The 25,660-nt window shown below is 40.6% G+C and overlaps 1 protein-coding gene across 1 annotated transcript in view; it reads right to left on the bottom strand.

Annotated features, from left to right (window-relative positions):
- FRZB (frizzled related protein) overlaps nucleotides 1-17,540 on the bottom strand; it is a 33,131-nt gene extending 15,591 nt beyond the window's left edge. Inside the window, exons 1-3 of the mRNA XM_035007591.1 lie at nucleotides 17,390-17,540; nucleotides 15,886-16,648; nucleotides 9,634-9,681 (exon numbers count right to left, since the gene is read on the bottom strand). Of these exons, the coding sequence (XP_034863482.1) occupies nucleotides 9,634-9,681; nucleotides 15,886-16,363 (526 nt within the window). The 5' untranslated portion in view covers nucleotides 16,364-16,648; nucleotides 17,390-17,540. The remainder of the gene's footprint in view (nucleotides 1-9,633; nucleotides 9,682-15,885; nucleotides 16,649-17,389) is intronic.
- Between the last annotated feature and the right edge of the window lie 8,120 nt (nucleotides 17,541-25,660).

Raw genomic sequence — 25,660 nt, 5'->3', positions numbered from 1 at the left:
TCTAGCTGTGTCTCTCTCTGTCAAATAAATAAATAAATAATCTTAAAAAAAAAAAAAAACTTTAAAAGTTTAAGTTTAAAGATAAAAATTTACTAAATTTTTTCCTAGAGATAGAAACTTTTATATGTATTACATTTAGTTTGGGGGGAACTATATAAAAAAATAGAATTGAGAAATCACATTGGTATTATGCTCCCACAAGGGTTTACTATTCCACAAAAAAGAATGAAATGATACACAGAAGTGGATAAATCTCAAAAACGTTACACAAAAACAAAAGTAGCCAGTCACAAAAGAATATTGTACTATATGATTCCATTTACATGAATCTGAAAAACAGACATTAATCTATGGTGATAAAAATAACATCTGTGCTTGCCTCACAGTGGGGTGGGTGATTGGGCCCAAGGGAATTCTCAGGGGTGATGGAAATGTCTTTATTTTGATCTGGGTGATAGCTACATAGATGTATACATTTGCCAAAATTCAGTGTGGCATACACTTAATTATACATTTTACTGTAAGTGAATTATATATCGATAAAGTACCAATAACATAAAAATTCATGAGACATTCCTTTCATTTTTCCATAAACTGAACTGTGCCATGACTCAGCAGCTGTTCATTATATGTTTAAAATAATATTTATTTCCCAATCATAAGCATAAGGCAAAGAATCTATTAGATTTTATTTTGGATAAGAGCAGTATGTGGAAAATGCAATGCAGTTGATTGGTGAACATAGGTAATAAGGCTTTAAAAAGCAAAAATAACATTTGCTCAGTTTAGCTTAAAAAACAAACCTCAAATATTGTAATAAAGGTCTCTATTCATAGTAATTTGTACTTTGTAAAAGGGAACTGTTTAAGATTGAGAGGACTAACACTGTATTAATAAGAAAAGGAAATTTAGTTTATTCCTTTAGGATTTAGGTCTTTGGAAATTTTTAAATAAACTGTCCTTCACAACATTTCTGGATCCAAGGGTCATTCAGGATATACAAAATATAATCAATGAGATTTGCTCATTTTCTCCTGTGAGAGCTGAAGTATTATGTTCAGTGATACACTCTAAAGAGCTCAATTAACAAAAACATAAAGTGGGCTTCACAGTCTTTTAGAACATCATATATCAGGGTGCCTGGGTGGCTCAGCCGGTTAAGCATCTGCCTTCGGCTCAGGTCATGATCCCAGGGTCCTGGGATCTCAGGGTCCTGGGACGGAGCCCTGCATCTGGGCTCCCTGCTCAGTGGGGAACCTGCTTCTCCCTGGCACCTCTCCCTACCGCTCCCCCACCTGGGCTCTCTGGCACGCTCGCTCTCTCTCTTGAATAAATAAAATCTTAAAAAAAAAAGAACATCAGGTATCTATCTAGCCCTCTCAAGCACATAGAAAACAGGGCAGAAAAGGGAGGTGCGGTCACTGCTCACTCCCTCACCCCATGTCCCGGGTATACAGTATGCCTGGCAAGAGGAGGCGGCCATGACATTTCTAAGGAACAGTGGGGTGGATGGACCAATTAGCAGACTATGAAGTTTCGATACTGAGGACCTGAGAAAACAACGGTGCCACATACTAAAAAAGAAAGTTGCAAGGAAGAAATCTGTGACACAAAGATAACTTTAATTATTAACTAGGTTGTATTTGAAGTACAACTAGGTGGCCCGGGTAGAAGTGTTTACTGAAGGAGAAATGTGGTGCTCTCCCCGTGGCAGTGATAAGACCTGGAGTCACAAGAGTGATAACTAAGCCCATGGAGCTGGCTGCACTCCAGTGGGAAGAAACCACTGCAGAGAGATAGGGGCAGAGACCAAGCACAGAGCCTCAGGGAATGCCCACTGCTGGGGGGGTAGGAGAAGCACCAGCAGATTTGGGTAACAGCTCGAGGAGGAGAATGCTTATGAATAAAAATGAGTCAAAAGTGTCAAATATTGCAAAGTAATAAAATAAAGGACGCATATACTTATAGGCTGTTATAAAATTGTAAATATACTACTTTTTTTTTTTTTTTTAAAGATTTTATTTGCCACAGAGAGACAGCAAGAGAGGGAATATAAGCAGGGGGAGTGGGAGAGGGAGAAGCAGGCTTCCCACGGAGCAGGGAGCCCGACGTGGGGCTCGATCCCAGGACCCTGGGATCATGACCTGAGCTGAAGGCAGATGCTCAACGACTGAGCCACCCAGGTGCCCCGTAAATATACTACTTTTTATCTACCCTAATTTTTTTCCAGCAAAGGGCAGAAGTTGCCCCCATGTTAATTCAGCTGCTATTGTCAATAAACATTTGCACCAAAGGAAAAAAAACAAATTCCTTCTCTAAATTAGGAGGAAGTCAAAGGGGAGGAAAGAAGTTTGGAGAAGGAGAGAGGGAGAGAATGAATCTATACTACCCAAGCCAGGCCTAGGCCATCCCCAGAAGAGGGGTAGCTGGGGCAGACCTGGCAGGTGCAGGCAATCAGGAATCCAGTTACTCAGCAGCTGCCCCTCAGCCCCCCAGAAGAGTTTCTCTGAAGCACCTTTGAGATAGGGGCAGGAAGATGTTAGCGAAAACTTTGTAGAGCACCCAACTTACACTGGGGATACTGCTAATGTTTCCGTGATTCGAAAATACATCCGATGGAAGCTCAGAGGTCAATACAGCCTGATTTTGTATTTAGAAACAAATCAGAAAAGTAATTTGGTTATGCTTCTATAAGAGAACAGAGAAAAGAGAGAAAAAAGAAAAGAATTGTTAAACTTCCGACAAAGGATAAATTAACTGGAGTTTCTTTTCCAAATTCCAGGCAGAAATAGCTTGACACTTTTGAAAGTGAGGTTATGTGGGTTACAGTGTTTTTGTACCTTCCTCATTCCCTGTTTTATCAACCTCAGCTGCTCCATTTTTCCAAAGCATAAAATTTTGAGTGTGAATAATTTATATTTTTTTTACAGAACATGTGACTACGTCAGTGCATTTTTTTGCAAGCAGAATGATCTTGGTTTTGCCTGTTGGTTGGTTGGTTTTCATCGTTCCCATTATACCAGGAAACAGGGAAACATTTGTAAAAGAGGAACAGTAAACACTAAACCCAGGAAATGACATTGATTCCAGGTAGTTTTACACATTGAACTGTTTTCGCATATTATTTATAGTATTGTTTATGCCATCTTCTTTTGTTGACACACTGAAGTGCTATATTATTCTAGCCATAACTTCTGGACAATTTGATAGCACATGCCTGCACTTGGCCAAAAATGTTGACTTACCAATTATACTATACAAATGAGCCTTGTGGTTTGTTTTGATCAAATATAAAGTAGGAATGATCATTAAAATAGAACCAAGGCTAGACACCGGTAATTTCCAGCTGATTTTATGACACTGCCAAAACATTCTCAATTGCATCAAGAAGGTAATGAAATAATTCTAAATAAGTCATTTTCATTCACTTACGTTTTTTCACAAGATAAATGTTTGTTGGGCACCTTTGGCAGACATTGCCTCTGGGAAGCCCTTGTCACTCTGACAAGATTCAATGGAAATCAACAGTGAAAACTGCCACAGTCTAATGAAAATTCATATCTTGAACTTATTTACAACTCAGTAAAATAAATATTCCACTTCCACATATAAGTCACCTTACAAGGCAGAGGCACCTGGGTGGCTCAGTTGGTTAAGCATCCGACTCTTGATTTTGGCTCAGGTCATGATCTCAGGTCGTTTCAGTGGAATAATTCTTATAGAGGATGAGCAGGTAAATTAACAACTAAAGTAGTTCTTTTGGTATTAATAGTTTGTTTTGTTCTGACATTAATAGTTTAAAGTTACAGGATTCTCAATAGAAAAGGAATGGTATTTTCCCTCTAAGTTTCCATTTTCCCTTGAATTTGGAGAGAAGTATAGAGTTAATAGTATTTAACAAAGTCAGGAAGAAAGTTGAAATTCAAAGTTGAATGTTGACTGATTATCACAAATAAAACCAGATTGGCTACTTTCTACTGGGAAGTCCCGTTTCCCATTCTTAGATCTTCCCTTAAGCCTTCCCACCACCAGCATCCTCCACAGCCAAGAAAGAAAACCTAATTCCTCCTGCTTTTTTTTCATTAAATATTTTTATTATGACAGGGATTCAACACATTGAAAGACAACTAAAGCTGGGTTTTTTTCGGGGGTGGGTGGGTGAAGTGCAACCGTTACTTGTTGTTTCTACTTTGAATGGTGGGTGTTGAGAACTCAAGGAGCTATAAAGAAGGAAAGGATGTGCTCAGGGAAGCTTGTCCAGTCCAAAAGGAAAGAATGTGTCAACTGTGGAGGCTAAATCAGAAATGAAAGCAAATATAAAAGAACTTCCCACTAATATCAAGGCTGTGGAGGGGAATGACACCTCTCTCTCTCTCAAAAAAATAAAAAATCTTTTAAAAATAAAGAAAAGACACCTTACAAGGCAGGACACACAGACCCAAATCAGTGCAAATTCCTAGAGGAAAGTGAAATAGAAAAGGTATACAGTAACTAATTGTAGTTATAATGTTCTTGTAAGAGCAAATACAGCATTAATCATAGAAATAAAAACTAGAAACAACCCAAATATCCAAGAACATTAGAATAATGTGTGGTATATTCATATGATAAAATACTACACAGCAATGAAAATTCAGAAGTACTACTATACACAGCATAATAAGGAGCAGAGGAAGTCACACACACACACACACACACACACTATATTCATAAAAGATCAAAATTAGGCAAAATTAATATATGCTATTGGAATTTCTGCTAGTAGTTACCTTTGGAAAGAAGGGTGGAAGGAGCAATTTGGAAGGGGCACAAGGAGGCTTCTGAAGCGCTGGTAATAGTATATATCCTAATCTGTGCAGTGGTTACACAAGAGTGTTTACTTTGTGACAAGTCACTGAGCTTCATGCTTATGATTTGTGGGGTTTTTTTCCCACATATATCATACTTCACTGAAAGCTTATTTTACAGTAAGATGGAGTAACTAGACTCCACCCTGTCTCTCCCACTGAACACAGTTACAGAATATATGAAGCAACTACTTAAGGACTCCAAAAAGTAAATAGTAGCAGGAGGATTGGGAAAGAAGACCAATACTATCAAACTGGTAGTAGGATCATCAATTTTTCCCTTCTGGTACCCTCCAGCCTAGTTTCAACACAGACAGAATTCTTCAAGAGAAGCCCTCTAGTTCTGACTCAAGAAGTCGGAAAAGGTCTTCTAACACTCCATTCTCTTGTATCCCTCAAGAAATCCTGGGGCAGTACTGACGATAGCTGCACCAAGGGAGGCCCTCAGAAGCCTAAACTGCTGATGTTAGAGAACCTTTTTTCTGATTGAACATGTAGTGTCAAGAGATTGGGGTAAAGTCCCATTGCTTTGTCCTCCCCCCATCTGGCCTCGATGCAGATCAGTCACAGGAAGTACATCAGAGAGTGGGATAAATAAAGCTCCAGCTTTCTGGCCAAAAGCCCAAAGCTGGGGAGCCCCCAACAAACTGAAAAGTACTGAGACGACCACAGAAAGGGAGGAACTTAGAAAAAATTCCATAAAATTGTTTATGAACTGGTAGGTTCACCTGTGGTATATAGGAATCTGACACTAAGCAGTATACCATAGACTTTGAAAACTAAATTATGGGACAGATATTGCCCTGATCTCACACTGGCCACTGGGTAGGATACACATGGAATGGATCTGAAAGGCATTGCAAAGACTGACAATGAAACGGATACTGAAAGCACAACCCACAGAAGACAAGTCAGAATTTGCTACTTTAACCCAGCAAGATTGACTCCTGCTAAAATAAAAATGTCAACATTTTTCATAGAACTTTAAATAAGACCCAAATTCTTAGAACATAATAATCAAAATGACCAGGATGCAATAAATTACTCCACAGATGAAGAACCAGAAAAATCTCAATATGTACAGGAAAAAAAATCAGATGACACAAATGTTAAAGTTATCCAACAATAATTTCAAGGCAGCTTTTATAAAAAATCCCCAAAAAGTAATAGTGAACACCCTTGAAATGAATGGAAAGATAGAAAGTCTCAAGAAAGAAATAGAAGATACAATGGAGAACCAAGTGGAAATTTTGAACATGGAAAATTGTAATAACTGAAATTAAAAAATTCACTGGATGGGCTCAATAGCAGAACAGACATGATCAAGGAAAGAGTCAATGAACTTGAAGACAGACCAAAAGAAATTATCTAATCTGAAGAAACAGAAAAGATCGGGAGGGGAATGAACAGAGCCTCTGAGACCTGTGGGACAATAACAAAAGCTCTGACATTCACATCATCAGAGACTTGGAAGTAGAAGAGAATGTGCTGTAAAAATAAATATTTGAAGAAATGGTTGCTGAAAGCCTCCTAAATTTGACAAATGCAAAAATTTACAGGCTCAAGAAACTCACTTAACCTTAAACAGGATAAGCCCAAAGAAATCAAATTCCAGACATAGCATAATCCAACTCCTAAAAACTAAACACCAAGAAAAATTCTTGAAATCAACCAGAGAAAACTGATGAATTATATAGGGGAACAATGATTTGAATAACTACCAATGTCCCATGAGAAACACTGAGGACAGAAGTAAGTGGAATAACTTTTTTAAGCCTGAATGAACTGCCAACCCAAAATTCTATATCCAGTGAAAATGTCCTTTAAGAATAAAGGTGAAAGGTAGACATTTTCAGATAAAGGAAAACTAAAAGAATTTGTTGCCACCAGAACTGCTCTAAAAGAATTGTTGAAGGATGCTCTTCAAGTAGAAGGAATACTAGAAATTGGGAAAAATGATAGAAATTAAAAATAGCTGTGTAAACATAGTAGGCTATTCTCCTATTGAGTTGTTTAAAACATTTTTAATGTCAGGGTGCCTGGGTGACTCAATCAGTTAAGCATCTGACTCTTGGTTTCAGGTCAGGTCATGATCTCAGGGTCATGAGATCAAACCCCCTATCAGGCTCCACACTCAGCACAGAGTCTGCTTGAGATTCTGTCTCTCACTCTCCCTCTGCCCCTCCCCCCCAAAATAAATAAATCTTTAAAAGAAACATTTTTTATGTCTGAAAGAAAAAATATAGGTATATATATTCTCATGATACATGTATCATGTGAAAAAAATATATATATAACACAGATATATACGTGTGTGTGTATGAGAGAGCGAGAGACATTCACATAATCTAAAATAAATTAGGAAATAGAAAACAGGAATGAAAAAGATAAGGAACAAACAGAAAACAAATAATAAAATGGTAGATCTAAATACAAACATATCAATAATCACGTTAGATGTAAATGGTCTCAACACACCAATCAAAAGACAAAGATTGGTAAAATGGACAAAAAAACAATACCAACAAAAAAATGACCCAATTATACCAGGTCTACAAGAAATTTATTTAAAACATAATAATATAAGTATGTTAAAAATAAAAGGATAAAGATTACCTTGCAGATACCAATCAAAAGAAAATTGAAGAAGCTATATATTAATATCAAAGAAAACAGACTTTTTTTTTTTTTTAAGATTTTATTTATTTGACACAGAGAGACATAGCGAGAGAGTGAACACAAGTAGGGGGAGCGGGAAGAGGGAGAAGCAGGCTTCCTGCCAAGCAGGGAGCCTGATGCAGCGCTCGATCCCAGGACCCTGGGATCATGACCTGAGCCGAAGGCAGACGCTTAACAACTGAGCCACACAGGCGCCCCTGAAAATAGACTTTAGAGCAGAGAAAATTACGAGATAAAGAGGGACATTACATGATGGTCAATTCCCCAATTAGACATAAAAATACTGTGAATGCACCAAATAACAGAGTTTCAGAATACATGAAAGAAAACTGATAGCCCTGAAAAGAGAAATAGAAAAGTCTACAATATTTGGAGACTTAAATATTAATCTCAAAGTGATCAATAGATGCAGCACACAGATAATGGGCAAGAATATAAAAGTACTAAACAACAGTATTAACTAATCTAATTGACATTTAAAGAACATTCCACCCGGGACGCCTGGGTGGCTCAGTCATTTAAGTGTCTGCCTTTGGCTCAGGTCATGATCCCAGGGTTCTGGGATCAAGCCCCGCATTGGGCTCCTTGCTCAGCAGGGAGCCTGCTTCTCCCTCTCCTCCCTGCCTGTGCTCTCTCTATCTCCATCTCTCTCTCTCTCAAGTAAATAAATAAAGAACATTCTACCCAACAACTGCAGAATATACATATTTTTCCCCAAGTTCAAATAAAACTTTCACCAAGATAAATCATATCCTGGGTCACAGAATAAACCTTAACAAATTTAAAAGAATCAAGATTATACAAAGTATGTTCTCTAATCATAAGGGAATTAGAAATATAACAACATAAAGCAAGAGAAAAATCTCCAAATAGCAGCAAATATAACAGCACAAGTAATTCATGAGTCAAAGAGGTAGTCTCAAGGGAAATTATAAAATATTTTAAACAGAAGAAAATTTAAAATAAAACCTATCAAACTCTGTGAGAAGCAAACAAAGCCATCCTTAGATGGATACTTATAGCATTAAATTACTATACTAGAAAAGAAGAAAAGTCTCAAATCATAATCTAAGCTTCCAGCTTAAGGGGGGAAAAAAGACAGCAAAATAAATCCTACGCAAGCAGAGGAAAGCAATACTGAGCAGAAATCAATAAAATTGAAAACAGAGAAACGATAGAGAAAAATCAATGGAACCAAAACATGGTTCTTTATATCCAGAATACAGCACTACTTTCATAGATGTAAGCTATCACTCCAAACCTATTAAAATAGCTAGGATTAAAAAAATAAAAACCTGAAAATACCACATGCCAGAAAGGATGCACAACAACTGGAACTCTAACACATTGCTAGTGTAAAACTGAACAGCCATTTTGGAAACAGTTTGGCAGCTTTTTACAAAGTTAAACATACCATATAACCCCAGTAACTCTATTCCTAGATATCTACCCTAGAGAAATGAAGAATTATGTTTATACAAAAACCCTTACACAAATATTTATAGTAGATCTACCCATGACTGACAAAAACTAGAAACAGCCCAATAATCCTTCAAGACATGAATGGCTAAACAAATGGAATAGACTCAAGTCATAAAATATTTGGCAATTAAAACGAATCGATACTGCTACATGCAGCAACAACTTGGATGAAGCTCAAAGACATTATGGTAAGTGAAACAAGCCAATCTCCAAAGGTTACATACTCTACCATTCCATTTATAAGATCATCTCAAAAAGACAAAGCTGGAGTGGGGAATACATCAGTGATGACCAGTGGTTAAGGGTGACAGAAGCTTGTAATTATGGAGAGATAGCATGAGGAAGTTTCTTCTGAGGTGTTAACAACTATTCTGTATCTTTATCGTGGTAGGGGTTACACAAGTCTACCCATGCATTACAATCCACAGAACTCATGAAATCCACACAATTTTTAAAGACCAAGAGAAAAGGTCAATTTTGTTATATGCTAATTTTTAAAATAAAATATAATTTTTAAAGTTTACTTTTAAAACATAGGGCATAAATGTAACCTAGAGTTGAGTATCTAGGTTACAAAGACTAATTTGAAAACAAACGAAAATTAGGAAGATAGTGATATACTCACCACTGCTGGCCCCTCTACAGTTTCCATTACTAGAATCCATAGGAAAATCTGAAAGGTGATAGAATAAAGAAAGAATTATACTTTATTCATTATTATTTCAAAAGTTCCCGTATAAAAATCCAATTCAGTTGTGAATTTAATTTGGGCAAGAACCCAGAAGTCTCAAGGAAGTGGATTCTTATTAGTGCCATGAGCTTGGCACTCTATTACTTTTAGGTCAAATAAGAACAAGATCTTTTCTTTTGTGTGATTGAGAGATGATACACTTTCTTGAATCCTCATCAACTGCACATAAAATTTCAGGATTTAGTAAGTTTTTGAGTCTCATGAAATTTCTGACACAATAAAGTCCACGTATATATTAAGCGTTCACCTAACACTTGTGTCTTAACTAAAAGAAGCAAACACATCTCTTCAATAAATAGATGTATCACACGTGACTAGCATATATTTAAATTCTTAGTGCATCAAGAAAGCATTCAGAACACATTCTCATGCCCTTTGTTACCTGTAAACTAAACAGTTCTTCAGCAGAAAGCAAGCATACCATGCAAGGGCCACTCAAGCCAGTACGATTAATAGACATGGTAATAACTGGAAATTGCCAATGACTCTACCATAATCCCAGAAAATGGTAGTGATACACAGTAAATAGTACTTATATAAAGTTCTTCTGTGTTCTATTTAAGAACATAGCCTCTAGTGAATAAGAGTGCCTCAGCAAAACAGCATGCTGAGACTTGCTATACCTCGCTATCTCTTCTTATTGATACTTCACCTCCAAACTTTTATATAAGTTTTAATTTTGTATTAACACTTTATGTTAAATGAGTTTAATATCTGTTTATCCTAACAGAAAATAACATTCTTCCCCTGTCCTTTTTCCTTATAGGATGTATCATGAATAAATTAAAAAGGAGTGGCTAAATACCATTTTAGGACAATAGCACTCAAAATTACAATTAATGAATTACTTTCACAGGCTTAGTAATGATCATCTGGGATTTTTTTTAATTTTTTTTTCATTTTTATTCATCTGGTATTTAAAAAGCTATATACAAGGAAAGATAGTAACCACCAAATAAATAGGCAACAAATACTTAATTCTAAAACATTAGTTCAACTCAGTCATATACTATTAATTTAATGACTTTTACCCTATTCAAAGACTTTATTCATGATAAATGTATCCAAGTGTTAAAGTAACATGCCAATGGTTTTATTCCTGAACAAGTCCAATAATCATAACACACAAATGATCTATACAAAAATTATCTCTCTGGGGGTGCCTGGGTGGCTCAGTCTGTTAAGCATCCAACTCTTGATTTGGGCTCAGGTCATGATCTCAGGTCCTGGGATTGAGCTGCGTGTTGGGCTCCCTGCTCAGCAGGGAGTCTGCTTCTCCTTCTCCCTCCGCCCCTCCCCCCTGCTCATGTTCTCTCTCTCTCTCTCTCTCAAATAAATAAATAAAATCTTTAAAAAAAAATAAGGTAAAAATCAAAGCTGACTCCCAGGCCTGGAGCATGGGTATGCTGGGGCCTCATAACCATATAAAGGATACTAGAAAAGTATAGGCAGATGAGGCTAAGGAAATGAGGAGTTCACTTTGTGGCATGATGAGACTGAGGGGCTCTGGGTTAGATGTGAGAGTCTGGAATGCACTCTTATCTCAAAAGGGCAGTGAGGTAGTTATCTCTAATCTCTTGGAATCCCTGTCCAGGGCTGTCTTCTATTCTCTTAAGCTACATATAAGTGGGCTTTCAAAATACAATGGACAAAATTTGATCCTTTAACTGCAATCTGATAGTCAAAAGACGCCGATTCTTTCTAAAGTTATGAATCACCTCTTTCTTCATGAGACAGGAAGTGTAGTGGAGAATGGCTTCTGGCTTGAATCTTTTCTCTGAATAGCTTTATGAACTTGCACAAATCACTTGTACGCCTCCGCTTCCTTTTCTTCAAAATACCTACCACGGAGTTATTATAATAAGTCGATATGCATAACACACTTAAAACAGCAGACAGAATATGTTGGTACATTCTGTTGCTGCCCAAGATCCCTCTCCTGAGAGGACATATTGTTGTTTAGCTGTTGTTGCTAAACGCTCAGACTCTGCTTGGCCATTTGTCAGTCACTTCATATGAAGAGTTCTTTTGTTCTTCTCTATTCCCAATGTCAATCTCAAATGACTTGCTCAAGGTCTAACATTAATGGCAAAACTGGAATTCCAACTTAGGGCGTCTACCTCTAAAACTGTGAAACTGCAGAAACAGAACCAATTCTTAATTATTCAAAACTGTAGCTCTTCTTTCTATACACCTCGTGGAAAGACAAAGGCCAAACAGAACGGAGTCGATTTTGGTATTTATAGCAACAATGATTTGGAAGTTTGGTAGTAGGAATGAAATAGAAAAGGAGTTATTAAAATAAGATTTGGGGACTACGCAAGATTCTATTACCACTAATTAGGTTAGCTATAATGAAATACCAGAACTCGCGGAGATACCCTCTTCCCTACCCCGTCCGGAGTGCCTTTCAATATTTTATGGAATGAGGGATCCTTAGAACTGGGTTCTCTCTGGCCTTAATCTAAAATTTCCATTTCTCCTTCCCACTCCATTTGCCTTCCTATCACACTAAATAATTCTTCCTTCTTGGTATTCGGCCCCTCAAATATTTGCAGACCAGAGCTAAAGAAAAGGCTGCCTGTTCCTCAGAGCACGGAGAAAGGAGTGCACAGCGGTGCCTGCACCTGAAAGCGGGTGCAGCACAGGCAGGCGAGAGAGATGTGGAGACATGTGTTCGCTGGGCTGACGAGCTAACACCGCCATGGAAAGCAGCAGTGACTGAGGACTGATTATAAAGCCCTTGGCATGGCGAACCATGGGTGTTGAATAAATAGCTGGTAAATATCATACCACAAGTTTTCTTAAATTCTTGATCGCTACATTTCCAAGATAAACTACTTGTAATTGACCAACATCCCTCAGACTCATTCCTTCTTCCTGGTGCTCCCAAAAGGGATTTATTCTTGAGCCTGAGGTCCAGGTCCATTTGTGGAAAATGCAATATTAAGCTTATGTGTTCAGAAGGAAGATCTGCTTTTCCAGTTGGGTCCCGGCATAGAGCTTGGTTTCCAGAGCTGAAGTGATCAAACTTCTAAGCTGTATCTGCGTGGACCAGCATACCACTTCAAAAAAGAACACCTCACTTTGCTAGAACGACGATCATCGTGGCGAAAGAGCAAAGCAGCCACACGATCTGCCAGGGACTACGTCCCAGGTACGATGCTGCTTCATTTCATCTTCACCAGGCCCCGGGGGGATGTAGAGGCGGGCTGTCTCCATGGTACAGATCAGAAACTTTCAATCAGAGAGTTTACAGAATTTTCCCATAATAACACTCGAGAGGAGGCAGAGTCCAGATTCAGCGCCTGGTCTGCCGGGCTCCCGGCCCGCACTCCTGACTTGCCACACACGATCCTGAAGCCTGGACTCGAGGTCTGAACTGGCCAAAATGAATTCTCAGATGAAGCAGTTGTGCATGAAGCCACAGCTCCATAGTAAACAGACAATGTGGAAAGAGAACAAATGTCATAGGAATTTGTTGGTAATGGTCAGGATAGGAGCCTTTTTTTTTTTTTAAATGTATGCTGGCCCTTAGTATTTTGAAAGCAAAACATAGTTTGAAGCACTACTCCATTTCAATAAGACTTTGCTTTGTAAATGGGCCTAAACTTGTTTGTGCAGGGAACAGACCCCTGTGAATGGTAGGATTTAAAAATCCTCTTGGCATTGAAGGAATGTGAAGGGTGGCCCCTTTTATTCAGGGAGACCTCATTTTTGTATTCGACTGGTTTCTAATCATAAAACATAAGCAATTCTGTTTATACCTAAAGGAAGGGAAAAAAAGGGCTTCGTGAACTATCATATCCCACTGAACCAAAGAGTATATTGCATCGTAAATTAAACTGGCCACATATGGTAGTTACTAAGTAATTCCAGGTGCCTGACAGTTTGACCCAGGATAGGGAATGCAATTTTCAGCAAGCTGGCCTGGGAAGCCAGGAGACCCTTGGGGGTAGACTCCACCTCTCCGTTCCCCATCCCCACCTCCCCTGCAGCTGCCTCCTGCCGCTGGTGTCTTGGACTTACACTGAAGGTTGTGGTAAAGGGAGACTGTCACAAAAATACGGTTCCCACTGCCACCTAACCCTCCCTATTTTTCTAGCAAGATGCTGTCAACAAAGCAGATATTATGGCATTTTAAAGCAGCTCAGAAACCAGGTCCCACGTAGACAAATTGTTTCCATGCATGGCCTATTTGAGTGCTTCAATGAGGCAATTGTTCTGCATTTGGTCCCCAATGATAGGTAATTCAGGGACACTTAAGGAAACGGCTTCCCATCCATATTGACCATGGTTTTTGAAAGCTGTTACCCTTGCCAAACCTCTCTCATCTGAGGTCCATGTCTAAGAGAGGTTTCAGAGCAAGTCTTTTCCTTTAAGGGGAGGAAAGCATTTCAGAGTGAACCACAGCCACCTCATTCCTAGTCCTTGGCCTGAGTGAAGCGCCAGCATTTAACTGATTCTAAGTGCCTGGCAAACCAGGGCAGCAACTGACCAAGCTCTTCCAGATTCTGCGCAGCCTGTGACGTTAGTGAGTACAAAGGCTCAAGAGTGCTCTTTTAGCCCAAAGATTAATAAGAAATACATTCCTTTCTGCTTATAGCATACAACCAGTTCTTAGCTCTTGATTAAAATCAAGAGGACAATAGGTCTATATAAGACCGATTCGCTAAGTGAGAGGACGATGGAAAATCTTCTGGAATCTTTCTGTTCAGTGTTGGTTTTGCAGCTATTTGTACTTTTTGCCTCTTCACTCACTTTCCGTTAAGCAGGTCAATGTGCACAGAAAGCAATTTTCCCCACATCATTTTTCTGACAACCAAGAACTATTACCTAGAAATGGACTAAGGGCATGAGCATAGGCTGAGCAAGTTGAGAGGCAGAAGAAGGAAAAAACTGATGCCCAGGAAATGAACAGAAGAGGCAATCAAGTCATCACATCTAATAACAGAGTTCCTCGGTGGGGGGAGGGGGGGGTATGAAAAAGGACCAACCATAAAATATGAAATTCTATGAGGGTGAAATTTGAGTTCAGGGGTAACTGGTAAGAGTGACATTGAGTGAGAATTAAATGAACCATAATGAACTAGGTCTAGCTGAGGTCTTCAGAGTTATGAGTGTCAAAATTAGACCAAACACTAGTGAGAAAACAACTTGTGATTGATTCCATTAAATGTAGAACTGCAATCCAGCTTTTCGGTAAGGAAAAATTAAGATGAATGTGTGGTTGATGCACACACAGAACAAAGGGCATGAAATAAGGTATTAAAGACATACTTGCAGAGCCTAACAATGGGATAAGGGCTGAGATTAAAAATAACATTACATGAGTGAATGATGATAGCACGCCTTAAATATAACTCCTTTCATCCATATGTCACTTACAAAAGGACTTGAAGGCATGTGGGAATGTGAAAAGAGCCCGGCAATTTCACTTCGCCAGCTCTGTGGCTGGGAACAAGTCACAGAAGCCAATTAGCAGCGCATAGCAATGTTTCACAGCTGTTTCAGTCAGGAATGGAAGAACAATTTATCTCATTGAAAGGAGGAGGAAATTTAAGGTGAAGGTAATTGCTCAAATTGGACTTTCAGCAAACACATACCACTAACATCTGTGGGTTGGAGTAAGGTTACTGAAATTATCTAGGCAGTTCTAATGATTCGAAGAAAAGGGTGCTTCGGTTTTCTGTTTTCACCACACAATCTTGACAAGCGGCTAAAACAGCAAAGCTATGGAAAATGGATGCTTGAGAGTGCAAGAGAATCCGGGAAGAAAGTGCAGTGACTGTAAACAAATTAAGACAGTAAGAAGGGAGCATCACTCATACAAGATGAGGCTAGGTGGACATGTAAAGTTTGGAAAGTGCAGGGTCAGTGTTGACAAGTGTAACCGGAGTGGAATGAAGTGTGTGTTGTTGAAAGACAGATTACCTACTGGCACGGAGTGCATCAGTCTGGAAGACAGAAGAAAGAAGTGGTGCCCCACAGAGGGGTGATTAAGAGAAGCGATCCCAAGAAAAAAAGGCAGAATTAGAAAGTAAAAGGCGAGTAGCAAAAACTCCCAGAAGCGAGAAGCGGGGTGGCTGGAGGTCAGCAGAGAGGCTGGGCCAGGTCAGGACTCACCGGCTCCGTCCGCGGTGACGATAGCCTCGGGAGAGATGCACACGCCACGGTCATAAACAGGCAGCTCCTCGCAGGCCAGACTCTCGGGCCACGAGTGGCGGTACTTGATGAGGATGGGCTCGCAGCCCTGCCGGGCCCGCTCGCACACAGACTTGCAGGGCTTGATGGGCTCGTGCTGGAAGTCAATGGTGCAGATGGGCGCGTACATGGCACAGAGGAAGAAGAGCAGATCGGGACTGCAGTGGGTGCCCAGCAGACCTTCGAACTGCTCGATGGCCAGGATGGCGTTGGCCTGGGTGCTGTGGTGCAGGTGGTTGGGCATCTTGGTCATGTTCCAGGGCAGGGACTTGCACAGGGGGATGCGGACGGGCTCACAGGCTGCAGCCCGAGCTCCGGGCACCGAGGGCAGGCAAAGCGCAGCCAGGGCGAGCAGCCCAGCCCGCAGCAGCAGCATCCCTCCCGGACTGCCGCAGACCATGATCCCGGCAGGACGGGGCAGGGTGGAGCAGCGCCGAGCACGCCGAGAGGCCCGCTCCGCGGTCCCCTCTTCCCCTCCTGCAAGTGGACACAATGATCTGGGAGCTTCTCCTCCCCCGACGATCTCAGTGTCCTTGGCTCAAATTCCCCCAATGGGGTCCCACGAGCTCCACCGACCTCCTGCCGCCGCCGCCCCTGCCGCTCTGGCTCTTCTTTCCCGACGTCTAAGCCTTCTGGGGCAGCAGCATCTCTTTATTCCTTGCTCCCTCTGGCAGAAGCGTCAGACCTCGCAGATGAATCAGATTAGAGGAAAACAAGAGGAAGCGAGGGAGAAATAAAAACAAAAGTAGAATTCAGCTGAGGCACTTGGAGCTCTGGACTGTCACGTCCCCTGGATTACGAAAAGGTGCTAACAGAAGCATGAAATTCTCCAAGGGGGGAGGTAGGGGGCGGGGGGAGGGGTGCGGGGGATGGAGGGGAAACCAGAGGGAAAAGACTCTTAATGGGGGAGGAGGGTGCAGTTAAGAGTTTTCAGGTCTTGTAGGCTGAGCAAAAAGATCCAGCTCTTGGTGTGAGCTGCAGCGACCGCCGCAGGCTGGAAGGACCCGCCGGCCGCAGGAGCCCCGACGCGAGGTCTGTGCCTCGGACCCGCGGCTCTTCACTTTCCCACCTCCTGGCCAGAGAGGCAGCTCCGCCCGCGCCCCCCGCCGGGTGCAGTCCCAGCCCTCCGACGCCGGCTCCGCTTCCCGGGAAGGGAGCGGGGATGGAGGAGAGAAGGTCTGCGCGTTGGAGGCAGAGGGGAGGGCAGCCTGGAGAAGCAGCCCGGATGCTACAACCCCACACGGCGCTGACTTGAGACGTGCATTCCTTCCCCATCCCCACACTGGCTCCAAAGAAGAGGCCCCAGCCCCTCGCTGGAAGCCAACCACAATCCCTCACGGAGGAGTACCCCAAGTTCCCCACTTGGGAGCCCGCCCAAGCACCCTCGCTCCCTGGAGGTGGGTCTTTAAGCAAACTACAGCTTTACCTCTGCGGATCACCAGCTCTGCACAAAGTCAGACCTGAGGAGGATGGACCGCAGCAATGTCGCTTTACATGTCCAAGTCACAGAAAACACAGCCCCCTGCATGCAGCAGTGGAGGCTTATCAACCCAGGGGTCAGGTCTACGCGAGTCTGCGTTATGAATAACGAAGTGGTGGGGAGGCGGGGGGGGGGGGGGGGGGGGGGGAAGAGGCCTTTCCAAAAAAAAAAAAGAAAGAAAGAAAAGAAGAAATGCTATACATAATTACAAGCAGGCTACCAGAAGCAAGAAACAGGTTTAAATTTTTTTTTTCTTTGCCCTGCAGAATTAGAATTTTTGAATTTTGCTTCTTAAGGTTAAGAGTAAAAAACTACCTGCTTTGAAGTATTTGGATATTTTTTATTCTGATTTTACTCACTACAATAACATGACACTAATTATTTATCTCTTGTCACCAACAATTTCACCTAACACTTGAGAGAACCGCGCAGGAAAATTACACCACACAGGTAATAATAATCATGATGATGATGACAACAATAAAACCCTTCCCATCCAAATTAGCTCAATCTAGAGAAGAAAATAGAAAACAGATCCCCTCCTGGTCTGCTCCTTCCACTAATGAGCCGCCCCTTTTCCTTCCTCTCCCCCTCTGCCTTCTCAGGGCATATTGTAAATGGAATGACCTACAGAGGCCCTGCACCCTGCCCTTTCACCCAGCAAAAGGATTGCAGACTGTCAGAAAACACAGCCTTCATTGAGAAGAGAAGGAAACAAACCCTAAAACAAAACAGGAAGTCACCTTTGCTCTGCATCATTGAAATATTTTGCTGCTTTAATCCAGCCATTTCTCACAGTAAGAAGCCGAAAAAAAGATGCCCCCACTTCAGAGCACTGGGAGATGCTGGTTTCCATTCGCCAGCATTGACCTGATGGCATAACAAAACAGCAGTGCTCACTTGGGTTTATGGAATTTTCTCTCTAAAATGACCATAAACACCAGTTTGTGACTAAAGTAAATTTTTGCAGAAGAAAGTTTGTTCCACTTAGGAGGGGGGAAAAAAGAACACAACAGCTGGTAGATAGGGAGTCACTGAGTATACAAACTTTGCCTGGTCTACAATCATTTAATGTCATGTAAGAGAACAAAGCCAAAAATTATAGACATGCATTAGATGAAAAATGATATAGCAAGTACAATTTGGCGGAACAAAATTGAAAACAGTCAATATTAGAGCATTTGTGGGCTAATCTGCAACTAAAAATGTAGCTGGGATTTTTAATAAATTGGAAGAAACGAAGAGTAGCTATAAGAGATTGTTTGCTATATATGTTCTCCTATTCATCCTAAATCTTACAATGTAAGAAAAAACAAGCTAATTGTTTTTATGGTTCCACAACTATCTGAAATAAAAGCTGCTTTCCTTACCCTTCACAGAAGTTAATTATCCACTTTGTCTAACATGTCCCCTCACAAGTTTTCTCTAATCCAAATGTGTCTTTATCAAAACCCAAAATAAATTTCACTGCCTCCCAGAAGCCTTTTTGAGTACACTGCCTGGGTCTGTTCATTTTTCTAACTAGTTGCCCTTGAACTTTGCTCATTTTTGCAAATTATTCTTTAGCACCTGTCAATTTACTGCTTTAAAATTTTTTCTTTGGGGCACCTGGGTGGCTCAGTAGTTAAACGTCTGCCTTCAGCTCAGGTCATGATCCCAAGGTCCCTGCTCCACAGGAAGCCTGCTTCTCCCTCTCCCATTCCCCCTGCTTGTATTCCCTCTCTCACTGTGTCTCTCTCTGTCAAATAAATAAATAAAATCTTTAAAAAAATTTTTTTTCTTTTATTATTTCATCTGGGTGTGCTCTGCCTTCCTAAATGGCACGTGTGATTTTTTTCAAGAAGAGAATTCATCTTCTCCTTTTAAACAGACATTTGAGAAATGTGAACTGGCATACTTAGAATGCAATATTTTAAATACTAAAATATAAATGTCTAAAAAAGTAAAAAATAATAAACCTCTAAAGAGAAATAAAATACAATTTGAACAAATAGTGATAGCGAAGTTTAAACAATAGGCCATGTGATCCTGAAGGAAACACCAATTAGATATGACAAACAGTCTCCACTAGCGGATGAGCCATACCCCTAAGAATGAGTGCCTTCCAACAGCCCCACAGTTAGAGAAAATTAAGGGAAGGTTGAAACCTGGTTCCTCAGAGGAAATAGGTCATAGGTAATTTGTTTCTCTGATGTTATTTTTGCACGGTTTTATTTAACCAGTGTTGAGCTGACAGAATCCTTCTGTAACAGCGGGACTGGGCTGCGTGAAAGCAGCGGACTGCTTTAGACATCTCCCCAGATCTGCCGAAGAAACCTTAAAGAATTTGCAGGCAACACATAAGTGGCTGGAGAATTGAAGCTTTTTAAATGATATTCTGATAGGCACAGCAATAGGAATCTTTTAAAACTCACTTTTTAGAACTAAGGAGGAAAATCAAAGATTTTTGCAGTGGATTTTATATTTGAGAAAGTTGTCAAGGTGGCAAACGCAAATTATTAATGAACCAAGACCGTACAGAAAAACATCTATGAAGACCAGACTCCAACAAGACCTTAAAAGGCTCCCCCGCTCCAAAGCACATCCAGTGCCTCTTCAGGGGGTGAGGGCACTTCGAAGTAACCTCCTGTGTGTGGCCCCTGACTCTCTGAGAGCAGCATAGCACCTGCCCCCAGCACCTACTTGGGGCTGTGAGTCAATTCTGGGCTCTCAGCTGCTTAGGAAGTGCCCCCAGACCTATGCATGGCCAATAAGCCTTCTCAGAATGCATCATGGCCCTATGGTCATTGGCATTTCATCTAATTTCCTAACAAGGGTTCCAGTAGTGACTTCAAGAAAAGATCTTCCTATATAGAATTGCTGAATCACTATATTGTACACCTGAAACTGATATAACATTGGCTGTTAACTACACTGGAATTAAAATTTAAAAAGATGGGGCGCTGGGTGGCTCAGTTGTTAAGTGTCTGCCTTCAGCTCAGGTCATGATCTCAGGGTCCTGGGATCGAGCCCTGCATCGGGCTCCCTGCTCAGCTGGGAGCCTGCTTCTCCCTCTCCCACTCCCCCCTGCTTGTGTTCCCTCTCTCACTGTGTCTCTCTCTGTCAAATAAATAAATAAAATCTTTAAAAAAAAATTTAAAAAGATAAAAATAAAATACCAGGGATGCCTGGGTGGCTCAGCCAGTTAAGCATCTGCCTTAGGCTCAGGTCATGGCCCCAAGTCAGACTCCCTGCTCAGTGGGGAGCCTGGTTCTCCCTCTCCTCTTTCTTGCTATCTCTGACTCTCTCTCTCTCAAATAAATAAATAAATAATCTTTTTAAAAAATAAAATGAAATAAAAAATAAAATACCAAACAGAAAAAAAAAGAAAGATCTTCCTAGAGGTTTTTACTGTGAAATAGCCATCTTTCCAAAATTTAAATTTGACCAATTTAAAAAAAAAAGAATTTGTAGTGTCTTGTTTTTGACAATAATTTAAGTATCAACATTCTTTTTCATCTGTTTAAGCACACTTTAAACTTACTCCGGGTTTGCATTTAAAAGAGGATCGACATCTGTCCCTTAAGAAAATGTGCTTATATTTCTACAGTCAGGGCTGATCTGTGAAATAACTGTCAACTAGTACAGCATGGACATGGATCAGTCTGAATGAATGTACCAACTGGGGATCAGCCTTACATACCCAGGGAGCAAGCGATCTAGTGTTTATTGAGTACCTACTATCTGTGAGCCACCTAAGCCATTAGATGCTTTGCAGGAGGTATTAGTTGCAAAGACAAAGAAACCGAGGCTCAGAGGAATGGAGGAATTTCCCAAAGTTCTCACGACTAGAATAGGACCTGTCGGAGGTGGGACTTGAATCCATGCTCCTTTCCCAACTCCAACAATCACATTTCTTCCTAGGCAGAGAGGATCTGGGAACAGGATGGACCAGGGCTCTCTGTGGACCTAGGTTTTGGCCTGAACCCTGTCCACACTGGTTGTCAGACACTGGCTTTGCCTTCCCAGGAACAGAATATGAAGCCTTGCTCTTTGAATGGGGAGATCTTATTGCTTCGTGGCCTCATTCAAACTGTTCTGCGGACCTTATAATTCCTCAAGTTCCACTTTAGGAGGGTATTACCTTTCCGGTCTGCAAACAATCCAATAAAAGCTTCCGGCCGGTGAGCTACATCAGCCTCAGGGCAGGGGCTCTCAAACTGTGGCGTGCAGCAAAATCCCCTGCAGGGCTTGGGGAAACGTGGATTGCTGGGCCCCATCCAGTTTCTGGTAGAGTAGGTCTGGGGTGGGGCCTGAGATTTTACATTTCTCATATGTTCCCAGGTGATCTGGTATTGCTGTCCAGGGACAACACTTTGAGAATCACCCTTTTGAACAACAGATGAAACCCTGATTTACCCTTAACGATGAAGCCCTGATTTACCCTTAGTAAACTTTGCATATTATAAAGATTCCATTATTTTATCTCCGGGTGATCTTTTCTTAGGAGGAATTTAGAAACAAAATTTCAATAAAGCAGTCTACCAGCTAAATGACACTCTGAAGGGGGGTGGCTAGGGAGGAAAAGAGGACTAGATTTCTCTACTAGTTACTCAAAGGCAAACCTCAGAGCCCCAGTGAGACTTGACAATAAAATCAGCTGGCTCTCTGACCCTCACGTACTTTCCTAAAGGAAAACAGCACCACTCCACCCCCACTTACAATAAAAGAACAATAGATCCAGCTTCAAAGAAGTTCCAGGAGTAACCAGAGTATCTTAGTAATGGAATGAACCTCAACAGTCTAGCCCACCCACCTGTTCCTCCCCCTCTAATCTCCCAGTCTTCCCTACCTAATTTTGAAAAAAACTCAGAGATAAAAATCACTTCTGCAAAATCATGGAGTCAGCTAATGGCAGTTAATGGGTGCTCAATTCAATGGTCTTTCTATTTACACCATCCTTCTTTGTTGGAAGTGTGTGTTTTTCTTTCATTTGGAAGCACCAATGCCTATATAAAATACGTATGATAATTAAACATAATGGTATTCTGTTTTCACAATCGCATAAAGTCATCCAAACCTTCCAAACAGCCCAAATGGATTTGGGACTCCAGAAGGAGAGGTATGGGACACATCCGAGTGGACCCCAGACTGTAGTGACCCCCCATCTAACGTCACTTGAAACTCAGGTGATCCTGAATTTCTTTCTAATCTCCCTTTGACAATATTTAATTACAGATGATTTCTAGAATACCCTTTTGCCATCTTACTCTAGAATAGACCTACGTGTTTTGCTACATCTTACATCTTATACCTTTAAAAGTCTTTGATTTCGGGCGCCTGGGTGGCTCATGGTTAAGCGACTGCTTTCAGCTCAGGTCATGATCCCAGAGTCCTGGGATCGAGTCCCGCATCGGGCTCCCTGCTCTGCGGGGAGCCTGCTTCTCCCTCTCCCACTCCCCCTGCTTGTGTTCCCTCTCTCGCTGTGTCTCTCTCTGTCAAATAAATAAATAAAATCTTTAAAAAAATAAAATAAATAAAAATAAATAAAAGTCTTTGATTTCCTCCCTAGTTCCCCCTCTGTTGGTGAAGGGAGATCAAAAGGCACACAGGTCATTCCAATGTGGGCTTTAGGCTTATGGCTGAACAACTGAGCAACTGACTGTAACCATCAAGGCCAAGTCAGAAAAGCCTTAAAATAATCCCCACAATATTAGAAATCCTGCGGGCACCTGGGTGGCTCAGTTGGTTAAGCGACTGCCTTCGGCTCAGGTCATGATCCTGGAGTCCTGGGATCGAGTCCCGCGTTGGGCTCCCTGCTCGGCGGGGAGTCTGCTTCTCCCTCTGACCCTATCCCCTCTCATGCTCTCTCTATCTCATTGTCTCTCTCAAATAAATAAATAAAATCTTAAAAAAAAATATTAGAAATCCTGCAAAGCAATCAATAAGAAGCAATAACCCAGCTAGTCCTCAGTCATCTGTGCATTGTTAAATGTGAGTTGTCCATCTCATGTTTAACCTGGAAGATGAATTGTTCTCTTCCATGGATATAAATAATGAGAACATGAATCTGCCAACTTGGCAAATATATCAGTTAGAAAAGCCAATGAATTTTTTTTTAAGTCAATTTTTGTTCCCTCGGTCTTGAAGAGTAAATGTTCATCAGAATATCAGAAATGGCTACTGGAAAATTTCTAGGGTCAAAATGAGGTATTTCAAAAATAATTTAGCCAATGTTAAGGCCTAAATCTTAACATGGATCCTCCTAGTGTTAACAGAACCGTTCCTGGGACTAGGTTTATTACCCTTATTTCACCAATCAACTAAATTACCCCATGTCAGGATCCTGGCCTGCTGACCTTCTTGCTACCCCAAGAATATTAATCATCCTATTCAATTTTTCCCCCGATCCTTTCTAATTGATGCCCTTGACCATCAAGGTGGCCCTCAGCTACTTTATTCGTCCCATCACTAGCTAATAACTCTACCTCTGGCTGATACTTTTTCAATCATTCTCTCCATTTTTCCATCATAAAGAACTGGATCCTGAGGAGGCAAATGCAGATGTTATTTTATTCTTCCTCTGTATCTTGTTTTGCTATCTGTCTGAAATTTGTCCCAGGAAATCTATTTTCCTTACTCAAAGTTGGGCTCCTTTTTTAACGTATTTATTCCCTAAGTTGGAAACAGGACGAGCTGGAATTCAGTCGGCACCAGAGGATGAAATTTTGAATTTTGTAGACTCTATCCTAATAACAAATACTTACACAGCATTGACTGATTTACTACATGCCCGGCACTATGAAAGCATCATTTAAGCATCACAATTACTCTATACCATAGTAGCATTATTATTCCCATTTTATGAATGAGGAAGCTGCACCACAGAATGAATCATTTTCCCAAGATCCCATGACTTAACAAAAGGTCATATCAGGATTCCGATTCAGACAGTCCTCTGCATGAGCAGTTACTCCTCCCTAGGCACAATGCCCACAAGGAGCAGTTTGGGATGCTTTAATATAATGTAGATACTCAAACTACTAAATTGCATGCCATTCCTCAGATATCTTTTTTTAATAACAGCTGCATTGAGATATAATTTACATAAAATTTATAAAGTTCACTCTTTTAAAGCATACAATCCAGTGGTTCTTAGCTTATTCACAGAGTTATGTAACAATCATCACTATCAATTTTAGAACATTTTCATCACCCCAAAAAAGAAACCCAAACCCATTAGCAGTCACTTCTCATTTCCCCCTTAATCCCTTCAGCCCTAGATAAAAACTAATCTACATTCTATCTCTACAGATTTGCCTATTTTAAAAATATATGTGCATATTCATATAAATGGAATAATACAATATGGGTTCTTTGTGACTGGCTTCTTTCACCTCCTATAATGCTTTTAGGTTAACCTATGTTGTAGCCAAAAAGCGGAAAAAAACCAAATACCCATCAGCTGATGGGCACCTGTTTTTTTCCACTTTGGGGCTATAATGAATAATGCTGCTATAACATTTGTGTGCACATTTTTTGTGTGTGGACATATGTTTTCATTTCTATTGGGTATATCCTCAGGAGTGAGCTTGCTGGATCACATAGTAACTTCATGTTTAACCTTTTGAGGGACTGCCAGACTCTTTTCCAATTAACATACCATTTTGCATTCCTACCAGCAATGTATAAGGGTTCCAATTTCTCCACATCCTCATAATCATTGACTATAAATGTCTGTCTTTTTTATTATAGCCACCCTAGTGAGTGTGAAATGACATCTCGCTGTGGTTTGGATGTGTATTTTCTTAACGACTAGTTATATTGAGCATCTTTTCAAGTCCTATTTGCTACTTATATATCATTTTCAGAGAAATCTCAATTCAGAAACTTTGCATTTTTTAATTGGGTTGTCATTGATGATTTGTTCTTGTTTTGTTTTGAGTTGTAGGGGTTCTTTATATAGTCTAGACACAAGTCCCTTATCAGATATATCATTTACAAATATCTTTCCTCACTCTAGGGTTTGTCTTTTCATGTGCTTAATAGTGTTCTTTGAAGCACAGAAGTTTTTAATATTGATGAAGTTCAATTTATCTACCTTTTTCTTTTGTCTCTTGTGCTTTTCAGTGTTATATCTAAGAAGGCTTTGAGTAACCCAAGATCACAAAGATTTACTCTTCTGCTTTCTTCTAAAAATGTTATAGTTTCAGCTCTTGCATTTAGGGCTATCATCCA

The sequence above is a fragment of the Mirounga leonina genome, unplaced genomic scaffold (assembly GCF_011800145.1).
Source record: "Mirounga leonina isolate KUSES-001 unplaced genomic scaffold, KU_Mleo_1.0 Mir_151, whole genome shotgun sequence".
Classification (NCBI taxonomy): domain Eukaryota; kingdom Metazoa; phylum Chordata; class Mammalia; order Carnivora; family Phocidae; genus Mirounga; species Mirounga leonina.
The sequence above is the reverse complement of the archived record's forward strand: the minus strand, read 5'-3'. Positions and strand labels throughout refer to the sequence as shown.